This window comes from Triturus cristatus, chromosome 3_2 (assembly GCF_964204655.1).
Source record: "Triturus cristatus chromosome 3_2, aTriCri1.1, whole genome shotgun sequence".
Classification (NCBI taxonomy): domain Eukaryota; kingdom Metazoa; phylum Chordata; class Amphibia; order Caudata; family Salamandridae; genus Triturus; species Triturus cristatus.
Window position 1 is genome coordinate 1,196,230,619 of NC_140584.1, and position 13,033 is coordinate 1,196,243,651.

At 36.5% G+C, this 13,033-nt stretch overlaps 1 protein-coding gene across 5 annotated transcripts in view; it reads left to right on the forward strand.

Moving 5' to 3' along the window:
• The window catches only part of PTPRN (protein tyrosine phosphatase receptor type N), a 472,242-nt gene that overhangs the window by 287,788 nt on the left and 171,421 nt on the right, over positions 1-13,033 (forward strand). For all 5 annotated transcript variants that reach the window (XM_085650116.1, XM_085650114.1, XM_085650115.1 and 2 more), the window contains exon 8: positions 10,539-10,573. In XM_085650116.1, coding sequence (XP_085506242.1) covers positions 10,539-10,573 — 35 coding nt within the window. The remainder of the gene's footprint in view (positions 1-10,538; positions 10,574-13,033) is intronic.

The following is a 13,033-nucleotide window of genomic DNA, read 5'->3' on the forward strand; positions in this document are numbered from 1 at the left end:
ACCTGAGGTACAGTAATTAACCTTTAGTCTGAGAAAAAGAACAACACACACATCAATCTTGTGTACTTATAAATTTATCTCAAATATTTTTCATACTTATTTATAATTTTATTGATATCAATCTAGTCCATCTGGTAAACTTCATCAGTACAGGTCACAACACAAACAGACTTAAAAATGTCACAATTTAAAGGAAACTTTATTGCTGAACCTTAGTGACTAAAGTTCAGAAATACAGTTTCCTTTAAAATAATATGTTTTGATTGTACCAGATGGACTTGATTGATAACAAGAAAATTATAAGTGTGAAAAACATTTGAGTTAAATTCGTAAGCACACAAGATTGATGTGTGTTTTGTGCTTTTTCTCAGACTAAAGGTTAATTATTGACCGAGTGGGGTATCTGAGGATTGTGCTTTGAAAATTGATCCCTCCCCACTAATAGGCCTTATTGGATCAAACCCCGTTACATTGCTAATATAACATTAATTGGCATTTCTATTACATCAGACTCACAAGGACATAGATTTGTGTATAGTCCGCACCAGTTGTCTGGAACTGACCCAATGCATAATGCCATGAATTGCCCTATCAGGCGCCTATCTTACAAAAACACATACTTTTGAGTGGGGGCATAAGGGGCCACGCTTGAGGGGCCACCAGGCAATCACAGTTCTCACCTAATTCCCTGTAATCTTTCAGAATACAGATTGTTTTAAGTTGGGATTTAACATATTATTATTAGGTTATTAGTATTAGTGTTAATATTAGCGTTAGTGTTAGTCTGTGTCTTGGTGTTAGTATTAGTGCCATATTAGTGGTAGCATTAGTAATAGTAATAGTATTAGTGTTTGCATTAGTAATGGTATTAGTATTAGTATTAGCGTTAGTGTTAGTATTAATATTAGTGTTAGAATTATTATTATTATTAATATTTGCATTAGTGTTAGTCTTAGTGTTAGCATTAGTATCAGTATTAGTGTTAGCATTAGTTATAGTATTAGGGTTAGCATTAGTAATGGTATTAGTGTTAGTATTAGCATTAGTTATAGTAGTTGTATCAGTATTAGTGTTAGCATTAGTGTTAGTATTAGTTTTAGCCTTAGTATTAGTATCAGCATTAGTGTCAGTATTAGTGTTAACATTAGTAATACTATTAGTATTATGTTAGTGTTAGCATAGTGTTAGTATTAGAATCAACATTAGTATTAGTGTTAGTATTAGTGTTCATTTTAGTGTTAGTGTTGGAATTAGTATCAGTATTAGTGTTAGCATTAGTAATATATTAGTATTAGTGTTAGTATTAGTATACAAATTAGTATGTGTTATTGTTAGTATTAGTGTTAGTAATAGTATCAGTCTTTAGTATGAGTTAGTTTAATATTACATTAGTGTTACTGTTAGTGTTAATATTACTATCAGTATTCGTGTTAGCATTAGTTATAGTATTAGTATTATGTTAGTTTTCACATTAGTGTGAGTATTAGTTTCAGTGTTAGTCTGAGAACAAGTGTTAGTATTAGTATTATTTTAGTGTCAATTTGAGTGTTAATATTAGTATCAGTATTAGTGTATAGTATTTGTATTAGTGTTAGTTTTTAGTGTAATATTAGGATCAGTATTAGTGTTAGAGTTAGTAATAGTATTAGTGTTAGCATTATGTTAATGGTAGAATTAGTGTTAGTATTAGTATCAGTATTAGTGTTAGTAAGGGTTTTAGTGTTAGTATAAGTTTAAGTATTATTGTTAGCATTAGTGTTAGTATTAGCATCAATGTTAGTATTAGTATTTGTGTTAGTATTAGTATCAATGTGTTATCGTTAGTAATAGTATTAGTGTTAGTAAGAGTATTAGTATTAGTATTAGTAATAGTGTAAGTAGTAATATCAGTATTCGCATTTGTAATAGTACTAGAATTGTGTTGGTGTTAGTATTAGTTTGAGTTTTAAAACTAGTGTTATTATTAGTGCTAGTATTCATGTTAGTTATAGTTTAAGTGTTAGTATTAGTTTTAGTATTAGCATTAGTGTTATTAGCAGTATTAGTTCTAGCATTATTATTAGTATTATGTTAGTGTTAGCATGTCTTAGAATTAGTATCAACATTAGTATGCTAGTTTTAATATTAGTGTTAGTGTATTATAAGTATTAAGATTAATAATAGTGTTATGTTAGTGTTAGCATTAGTGTTAGTATTAGAATAGTATTATGTTAGTGTTAACCTTAGTGTTAGTATTAGTGTTAGCATGAGTAATAGTGGTATGATTAGTATTAGTGCTAGTATTGTTGTTAGTTTTAGCATTCGTGTTAGTATTCGTATCAGTATTAGTGTATAGTATTTGTATTAGTGTTAATTTTAGTGTTTGTGTTAATATTAGGACCAGTATTAGTGTTAGTGTTAGTAATAGTATTAGTGTTAACATTATGTTATTGGTAGAATTGGTGTTAGTATTAGTATCAGTATTAGTATTAGTGAGGGTTTTAGTGTTAGTATAAGTTTTAGTATTATTGTTAGCATTAGTGTTAGTATTAGCATCAATGTTAGTATTAGTATTTGTGTTAGGATTAGTATCAATGTAAGTGTTATCATTAGTAATAGTATTAGTGTTAGTAAGAGTATTAGTGTTAGTATTAGTAATAGTGTAAGTAGTAATATCAGTATTCACATTTGTAATAGAATTAGAATTATGTTGGTGTTAGTATTAGTTTAAGTTTTAAAACTAGTGTTAGTATTAGTGCTAGTATTCATGTTAGTTATAGCATAAGTATTAGTTTTAGTATTAGCATTAGTATTATTATCAGTATTAGTTCTACCATTAGTATTAGTATTACGTTAGTGTTAGCATGTCTTAGAATTAGTATCAACATTAGTATGCTAGTTTTAATAATAGTGTTAATGTATTATAAGTATTAGGATTAGTAATAGTGTTATGCTAGTGTTAGCATTAGTGTTAGTATTAGTGTTAGTATGAGTAATAGTGTTAGGATTAGTATTAGTGCCAGTATTGATGTTAGTTTTAGCATTCATGTTAGTATTAGTATCAGTATAAAATGTAGTATTAGTGTTAGTTTTATGTTAGTGGTAGAGTCAGTGTTAGTATTAGTGGAGTGGTGTGGCTCACTGGTTAGAGGCAGCAGACCCGGAAGCAGAGGACGGCCCGGGACCAGGGTTCAATTCCCGACGCGGCAGGGTCGTGGACCAGGGCCAGCGGTCTCGATAATTCTCACTTCGGTGCCTACTCTAACCAGGGATCACACTCGGCAACTCTGGGCATTAGCTTGCCTCATCTCCACAACGGCCCCCCACATTCGCCGGGGATGCCTGGTTTCTCCTTGGAGATACCCTGGAGGGACCATCTCACAGGGATAACCAGGACGGGTTCCCGCACGGTCAACAGCGCCACGACGCCTCAGGGCAGCAGTGCGCTTTACAAGACACATACATTTACATTACTGTTAGTATGAGTGTTAGTGTTAGTATAAGTTTTAGTATTATTGTTAGCATTAGTGTTAGTATTAGCATCAGTGTTAGTATTATTATTTCTGTTAGGATTAGTATCAGTGTAAGTGTTACCATTAGTAATAGTATTAGTGTTAGTATAAGAATAAGTATTAGTATAAGTGTTAGTATAAGTTTTAGTATTAGCATTAGTGTTAATATCAGTATTAGTTCTAGCATTAGTATTAGTATTACGTTAGTGTTAGCATGTCTTAGAATTAGTATCAACATTAGTATGCTAGTTCTAATAATAGTGTTAGTGTATTATAAGTATTAGGATTAGTAATAGTGTTATGTTAGTGTTAGCATTAGTGTTAGTATTAGTGTTAGTATGAGTAATAGTGTTAGGATTAGTATTGGTGCCAGTATTGATGTTAGTTTTAGCATGAATGTTAGTATTAGTATCAGTATAAAATGTAGTATTAGTGTTAGTTTTATGTTAGTGGTAGAGTTAGTGTTAATATTTGTGTTAGTATGAGTGTTAGTTTTAGTATTATTGTTAGCATTAGTGTTAGTATTAGTATTTGTGTTAGGATTAGTATCAGTGTAAGTGTTACCATTAGTAATAGTATTAGTGTTAGTATAAGAATAAGTATTAGTATAAGTTTTAGTATTAGTTTTAGTATTAGCATTAGTGTTATTATCAGTATTAGTTCTAGCATTAGTATTAGTATTATGTTAGTGTTAGCATGTCTTAGAATTAGTATCAACATTAGTATGCTAGTTCTAATAATAGTGTTAGTGTATTATAAGTATTAGGATTAGTAATAGTGTTATGCTAGTGTTAGCCTTAGTGTTAGTATTAGTGTTAGTATGAGTAATAGTGTTAGGATTAGTATTAGTGCCAGTATTGATATTAGTTTTAGCATTCGTGTTACTATTAGTATCAGTATTACTGTATAGTATTTGTATTAGTGTTAGGTTTAGTGTTTGTGTTAATATTGGGATCAGTATTAGTGTTAGAGTTAGTAATAGTATTAGTGTTAACATTATGTTATTGGTAGAATTGGTGTTAGTATTAGTATCAGTATTAGTGTTAGTGAGGGTTTTAGTGTTAGTATATGTGTTAGTAATATTGTTAGCATTAGTGTTAGTATTAGCATCAATGTTAGTATTAGTATTTGTGTTAGGATTAGTATCAATGTAAGTGTTATCATTAGTAATAGTATTAGTGTTAGTAAGAGTATTAGTGTTAGTATTAGTAATAGTGTAAGTAGTAATATCAGTATTCGCATTTGTAATAGTATTAGAATTATATTGGTGTTAGTATTAGTTTAATTTTTAAAACTAGTGTTAGTATTAGTGCTAGTATTCATGTTAGTTATAGTATAAGTGTTAGTATTAGTTTTAGTATTAGCATTAGTATTATTATCAGTATTAGTTCTAGCATTAGTATTAGAATTATGTTAGTGTTAGCATGTCTTAGAATTAGTATCAACATTAGTATGCTAGTTTTAATAATAGTGTTAGTGTATTATAAGTATTAGGATTAGTAATAGTGTTATGTTAGTGTTAGCATTAGTGTTAGTATTAGAATAGTATTATGTTAGTGTTAGCATTAGTGTTAGTATTAGTGTTAGTATGAGTAATAGTGTTAGGATTAGTATTAGTACCAGTATTGATGTTAGTTTTAGCATTCATGTTAGTATTAGTCTTATCATTATTGTTAGGGTTATTATTATTAGTGTTAATATTATGCTAGGGTTAGCATTAGTATTAGTGTTAGTATTAGTAACAGTATATGTATTAGCATTAGTATGAGTATTAGTGTTATCATTAGTGTTACTATTAGTATTAGTGTCATAAATATTTCGCACCTCACCGAAAGGCACAGTTCGCTCATGCAAGGCAGGCCGCGGTGTAGTCCCAGGCAAGATGGCTTCCCGTGATGTTAAATCGGCTGTAGTTTCGGCATCACAGGCCACCTGGGTCAGAGAAAGGCGGTGATATCGGTTCCTGGAGTGTCATGCTGAAGGGGCTCCCCTGCTGTGCGAGGTAGACACCCTCCCTGCTGCCGGAAGGTGTAAGATTCTTCGCTCAGCCGGCAGAGTTTGCCTAAGACGCAGCTATCTTGCCAGTGGCGAAACCCCACCCGCAGTGTTACTATTAGTATTAGTGTTATTATTATGCTAGGGTTAGCGTTAGTGTTAATATCAGTGTTACTATTAGTATTAGTGTTATTATTGTGAGTGTTAGTATTAGTAACAGTATAAGTATTAGCATTAGTATGAGTATTAGTGTTATTGTTAGTGTTACTATTAGTATTAGTGTTATTATTATTGTTAGTATTAGTAACAGTACAAGTATTAGCATTAGAAGGAGTATGAGTATTCGTATTGTTGTGTTGGTATTAGTGTGAGTATTCATGTTAGTATTAGTATTAACATTCTTATTATTAGTATTAATATGAGTATTAGTGTTAATATTATGCTAGGGTTAGCATTAGTGTTAGTGTTAGTATTAGTAACAAGTATTAACATTAGTATGAGTCTTCGTGTTAGTATTAGTATTAGTAGTAGCATTTGTATTAGTGTTAATATTATGCTAGGGTTAGCATTAGTATTAGTGTTAATTTTATGCTAGGTTTAGCATTAGTTTTAGTGTTAGTATTAGTAACAGCATAAGTATTAGCAATAGTATGAGTATTAGTGTTATCATTAGTGTTACTATTAGTATTAGTGTTATCATTGTTAGTGTTAGTATTAGCAACAGTATAAGTATTACCATTAGTATGAGTATTAGTGTTATCATTAATGTTACTATTATTGTTATTATTATTGTTTGTATTAGTAACAGTATAAGTATTAGCATTAGTATGAGAATTCGTGTTAGTATTAGTATTAGTATTAGTATAGGTATAGTATAGGTATTAGTGTTAATATTATACTAGGGTTTGCATTAGTGTTAGAATTAGTAACTGTATACGTATTAGCATTGGTCTGAGTATTAGTGTTATCATTAGTGTTGCCTTCAGTATTAGTGTTATTTTTATTGTTTGTATTAGTAACAGTATAAGTATTAGCATTAGTATGAGAATTCGTGTTAGTATTAGTATTAGTATTAGTATAGGTATAGTATAGGTATTAGTGTTAATATTATGCTAGGGTTAGCATTAGTGTTAGTATTAGTAACTGTATAAGTATTAGCATTGATCTGAGTATTAGTGTTATCATTAGTGTCACTATTAGTATTAGTGTTATTATTATTGTTAGTATTAGTAACAGTATAAGTATTAGCATTAGTAGGAGTATTGGTGTTATTATTAGTGTTATTATTATGCTAGGGTTAGCATTAGTTTTAGTGTTAGTATTAGTAACAGCATAAGTATTAGCAATAGTATGAGTATTAGTGTTATCAATAATGTTACTATTAGTATTATTGTTAGTGTTAGTATTAGTAACAGTATACCTATTAGCATTAGTATGAGAATTCGTGTTATTATCAGTATTAGTGTTAGTATTAGTATTACCATTAGTGTTACTATTCCTATTCGTGTTATTATAATTGTTAGTGTTACCATAACTATTGTTAGTGTTAGAATTAGTAACTGTATACGTATTAGCATTGGTCTGAGTATTAGTGTTATCAATAGTGTTGCCTTCAGTATTAGTGTTATTTTTATTGTTTGTATTAGTAACAGTATAAGTATTAGCATTAGTATGATTATTCGTGTTAGTATTAGTATTAGTGTTAGTATAGGTATAGTATAGGTATTAGTGTTAATATTATGCTAGGGTTAGCATTAGTGTTAGTAACTGTATAAGTATTAGCATTGGTCTGAGTATTAGTGTTATCATTAGTGTCACTATTAGTATTAGTGTTATTATTATTGTTAGTATTAGTAACAGTATAAGTATTAGCATTAGTAGGAGTATTGGTGTTATTATTAGTGTTATTATTATGCTAGGGTTAACATTAGTGTTAGTATTACCATTAGTGTTATTATTCATATTTGTGTTATTATTAGTGTTATTATTATGCTAGGGTTACCATTAGTGTTACTATTCGTGTTATTATAATTGTTAGTGTTACTATAATTATTAGTGTTAGTACTATTGTTAGTGTTGGAATTAGTAACAGTATAAGTATTAGTATGAGTATTCGTGTTAGTATTAGTATTAGTGTTACTAATCACCGTCCCTTACATTTGACACTAGCATCTGACTCCTTCATTGACAGACTGTCACGGAGCAGACAGGTTACTCACTAACCTTGGAAGCCAGATACAGCAGGAGCGATTCTGTAGCTAGTTACCCTATTCCCCAAGATGGAATCACCTATGAGCAAACTTATACCGCTCAACAAGTAACACCACCACAGGGGAAAAAAGGGAAAAGAAAACAGGGAGAGGAAAAGGAAAGATGCGGCTGCACGACCCCCTCCAGAAGGCTGGCCTAGAGCCGGTGACTGCACTCAGGCTAACTACTCCCGTGCCACTGGGGTATATAGCATTAGGTGTCTCTCAGGCGGTATCCCATGCAAGATAAACAGCCCCTAGAATTCCAATGCTTCTATCACCCCCTTTACCAGGTACTTATCTCAAGGGTTGGCTCTTGCATGTGTCCTCTGTAGTCCGTAGCAGCTGTGCAGTAGTTGGGGGCGTCGCTCTCCGAGCCTTTCATGCAGCTCCAAGCGAAGGAAACGAGTGACGGAGCGGAAGTGACTGTCTCTCCTTCTCCGGGTTGCTCTCCAAGCCTTTTAAGTGGCTCCAACCGTGAAGGGGGTCCTGTCGCGTCAGTGAACGAAGGACAAGCTATTTCCCTGGGGTGTGTCGTGATGGGGAGTCTCGAGGCAACTCGGCGTGCTCTGCCCGTGTTGCAAGGTACTCCGATGTGGCATGTAGCGGCGTCTCGCCGAGTAGCCAATTGGAGGCGTTGGTAAGTTCCCCGGGGCTCTCCTCCCTCGCGGTGACGATCTGGAAGGCTCATAGATGCGCACTGTAGCGCAGGACACGCGTTCACGAAGGCGTGCGGGTCCAAGAATCCGAACCGTGCCCCGGTTCGGGTAAGCCGGGAAGCGGTCTTGTGAGGTCCAGACGACGCGCAAGACGCCAGACAGGACTTGATTGACAAGCACCTGACCGTTCGTCGTTGGGGCTTTTGTAATCCCGTAGGCGGAGTTTCCGCTAGACCGCTAGGGGTTATGGGTATGGTAGTTCTCATACCCGTAACCACCGGAACCAAGTATTGTACCGCGTATGCCCGGCAGGGGCATATGTCAGCGCCGATGCCTGACACAGACCACCATGCAATATTAAGGCCCTTATCATTTTGGGTGCGGCTCTGGTTAACCCCATAACTAACAGCATATAAGGAAGGTCTAGATGAGATTTTAAACATTGACCAGAGCAAGAGCATCCCGTGGCTCAAGCATGTTTCTTCTTGGTTTGAGAAATTAGGCTTGCGGCACTTTGGGGAACATCCGACACAGTTGACATCGACATCCAGGAAATTATTAAAATACACATTCTAGGCTTATATACAAAATAGTGTGATATATAACTCGGATAATGGGACTTTAACAATTAAGTTCCTTCTTTTTCAAGAGGTAGCAAGTTTCGAGCCCTTTTTAGATGAAGTTCACCCACAACTTGCTAAATTCTTGTATATGAAGTTCAGATATGGTGTGTTACAAATTAATACGAACACATCAAAATGGACCACAAACAAACAGTAATGAATGTTGTGTATTATGCCAACATGTATCTAAGGAAAACGATTTACACATACTATTCGCCTGCCCAGCTTATAGCAAACCCAGGAACAAATGGATTAAACCTATTTTTCGGAACATGAATACTAGAATATGCCTAGAAGCGGGAAGGATACTGAAAACTGACACATCACAAAAAATCGTTTTTAGTGTCAGCAGATTTTTATTTAATGTGAGCCTTATAAGGGCAAAAGCTGGGCTAAAACTCTAAAGCACAATAGATTAAGAATAGGTATTTCTTAAACTAATGGTTTTAGTAAAGTATGCACATGCACTTATGTATAATGGCGCTATAAGACAATTTATGTATTTTATTGATTACTAAAAAGTATTTGTATCATTATGTTGTCGGAATGGTAATACTATGAAAGATATATATATATATATATATATATATATATATATATATATATAGTGGAATATGAGTTCGTATTATATATTGATTTGAACTCACTACACAAATGATTTTTAGATATTTATGTCTAGTTTTAACTTATTTATATTTTTAATTGTAATTTTAGCGGTCAGGTAATTGTATTAACCCTGTTAATGACAGCCCCTACCTTGATGAAGTGTTACCAAATGCATTGGAAGTCGTTACACTTGTATTTAAGCAAATTGTATGTGGAAATTCATGATGCATCTTTTATGGTTTTATGTGAATCGAAATAAAGAATTTGAATTCAATTAAATTAATAAGGGTACAGGTGAGGATACAGGGTGACGGTACAGGTGAGGATACAGGGTAAGGATACAGGGTGACATTACAGATGAGGATACAGGGTAAGGATAAAGTGTGACATTACAAGTGAGGTTACAGGATGAGGGTACAGGTGAGGATACAGGTAAGGGTACAGGGTGACGGTACAGGTTAGGATACAGGGTAAGGATACAGGGTGACATTACAGGTGAGGTTACAGGGTGAGGGTACAGGTGAGGATACATGTAAGGTTACAAGGTGAGGGTACAGGTGAGGATACAAGGTGAGGATACAGGGTGAGGATACAAGGTAAGGACACAGAGATTAGGGTACAGGTAAGGATAGAGGGTGAGGGTACAGAATGAGAATACAGGGTGAGGGTAAAGGTAAGGGCACAGGTGAGGGTATGGGGTGAGGGTGTAGGTGAGGACACAAGATGAGGATAAACTATGACATACTAAATAATACGGTATAATGAGAAGGTACGGGGTGGGTGCCCAGCCGTAGTGAAGGTCTGGTAACTGTGGAGGGGTGCAGGAAGCAGCAAGGATAGTTCCACCTTCACTTTCGCACCCCTGTGGACTGCATCATTGCTTCACGACTGACCTGTGACTTTTTCCTTTAACAGATCCTTCTGAGGCTGACAAACTGAAGCTAAAGAGGGTAAGTGCTGAAAATGAATGCGCCAAAAACTACTACTGCGTAACTTCTTGAGACTCGGTGACGTGATGGTGGAGGCTGGCAGGGCAGGACTGAGATACCTCTACAGTGTTAATACTGGGTGTAGGATAGACTGAGATACCTCTACAGTGTTAATACTAGGTGTAGGCAGGACTGAGATACCTCTGCAGTGTTAATACTGGGTGTAGGCAGGACTGAGATACCTCTACAGTATAAAAACTGGGTGTAGGATAGACTGAGATACCTCTACAGTGTTAATACTGGGTGTAGGATAGACTGAGATACCTCTACAGTATAAATACTGGGTGTAGGCAGGACTGAGATACCTCTGCAGTGTTAATACTGGGTGTAGGCAGGACTGAGATACCTCTGCAGTGTTAATACTGGGTGTAGGCAGGACTGAGATATCTCTACAGTGTAAAAACTGGGTGTAGGATAGACTGGGATACCTCTACAGTGTTAATACTGGGTGTAGGAAGGACTGAGGTGCCTCTACAGTGTTAATACTGGGTGTAGGATAGACTGAGATACCTCTACAGTATTAATACTGGGTGTAGGCAGGACTGAGATACCTCTGCAGTGTTAATACTGGGTGCAGGCAGAACTGAGATACCTCTACAGTGTTAATACTGGGTGTAGGCAGGACGGAGATACCTCTGCAGTGTTAATACTGGGTGTAGGCAGGACTGAGATACCTCTACAGTGTAAAAACTGGGTGTAGGATAGACTGAGATACCTCTACAGTGTTAATACTGGGTGTAGGATAGACTGAGATACCTCTACAGTGTTAATACTGGGTGTAGGATAGACTGAGATACCTAGGTAGTGTTGATACTGGGTGTAGACAGGACTGAGGTACCTCTACAGTGTTAATACTAGGTGTAGGGTGGACTGAGATACCTCTGCAGTGTTAATACTGGGTGTAGGAAGGACTGAGGTGCCTCTACAGTGTTAATACTGGGTGTAGGATAGACTGAGATACCTCTACAGTATTAATACTGGGTGTAGGCAGGACTGAGATACCTCTGCAGTGTTAATACTGGGTGTAGGCAGGACTGAGATACCTCTACAGTGTTAATACTGGGTGTAGGTAGGACTGAGATACATATGCAGTGTTGATACTGGGTGTAGGATAGACTGAGATACCTAGGCAGTGTTGATACTGGGTGAAGGCAGGACTGAGGTACCTCAACAGTGTTAATACTGGGTGTAGGACAGGATTGTGGTGCAGGGGCGAGGTGTGTGAGGAGCCAAGTCTACAGTAGCATGTAGTTACTATTGGTCAGGGGTGATGTCTACTGGTAGCCGTGCACGAGTGCCATGTACATTAGCACATCAGTGGGGCCTAGGGCACAGGAAATATGTTGATACTAAGTGCTGCGGACCCCATATAAAAGCAGTGTCTGGGCCCCACTACTGAAAAAGAGGGGGCTCAAGCCTTGGACTGTGGTGTAGTGGCAGAGTATGTTTGGAGCCCCATTAAAATGCAGAGGAAGCTGCAGGACAGGGTTGGACGGCATCGGCTTAGCTGTGCATTGGTCCTAGTGTTGCATTAGCAGAGGATGGGGTCGGAGGAGAGGTGTATCGACAGAGCTGTATGTCTGTCCAGGATTGGAAAAGCACAGGGTCAGAGGTCAGAGGAGAGGTGTATCAGCAGAGCTTTGTGTCTGTCCAGGATTGGAATAGCACAGGGTCAGAGGTCAGAGGAGAGGTGTATCAGCAGAGCTTTGGTTGCGTCCAGGATTGGAATAGCCAAGGGTCAGAGGTCAGAGGAGAGGTGCATCAGCAGAGCTTTGTGTCTGTCCAGGATTGGAATTGCACAGGGTCAGAGGTCAGAGGAGAGGTGTATCAGCAGAGCCTTGTGTCTGTCCAGGATTGGAATAGCCAAGGGTCAGAGGTCAGAGGAGAGGTGTATCAGCAGAGCTTTGGTTGTGTCCAGGATTGGAATAGCACAGGGTTAGAGGTCAGAGGAGAGGTGTATCAGCAGAGCTTTGGTTGTGTCCAGTATTGGAATAGCACAGGGTCAGAGGTCAGAGGAGAGGTGTATCAGCAGAGCTTTGTGTCTGTCCAGGATTGGAATAGCCAAGGGTCAGTGGTCAGAGGAGAGGTGTATCAGCAGAGCTTTGGTTGTGTCCAGGATTGGAATAGCACAGGGTCAGAGGTCAGAGGAGAGGTGTATCAGCAGAGATTTGTGTCTGTCCAGGATTGGAATAGCCAAGGGTCAGAGGTCAGGGGAGAGGTGCATCAGCAGAGCTTTGGTTATGTCCAGGATTGGTATAGCACAGGGTCAGAGGAGAGGTGTATCAGCAGAGCTTTGTGTCTGTCCAGACTTGGAATAGCCAAGGGTCAGAGGTCAGAGGAGAGGTGTATCAGCAGAGCTTTGTGTCTGTCCAGTATTGGAATAGCAGGGTATCCTACCAGTCATGAATGTGGGGTTTTGGT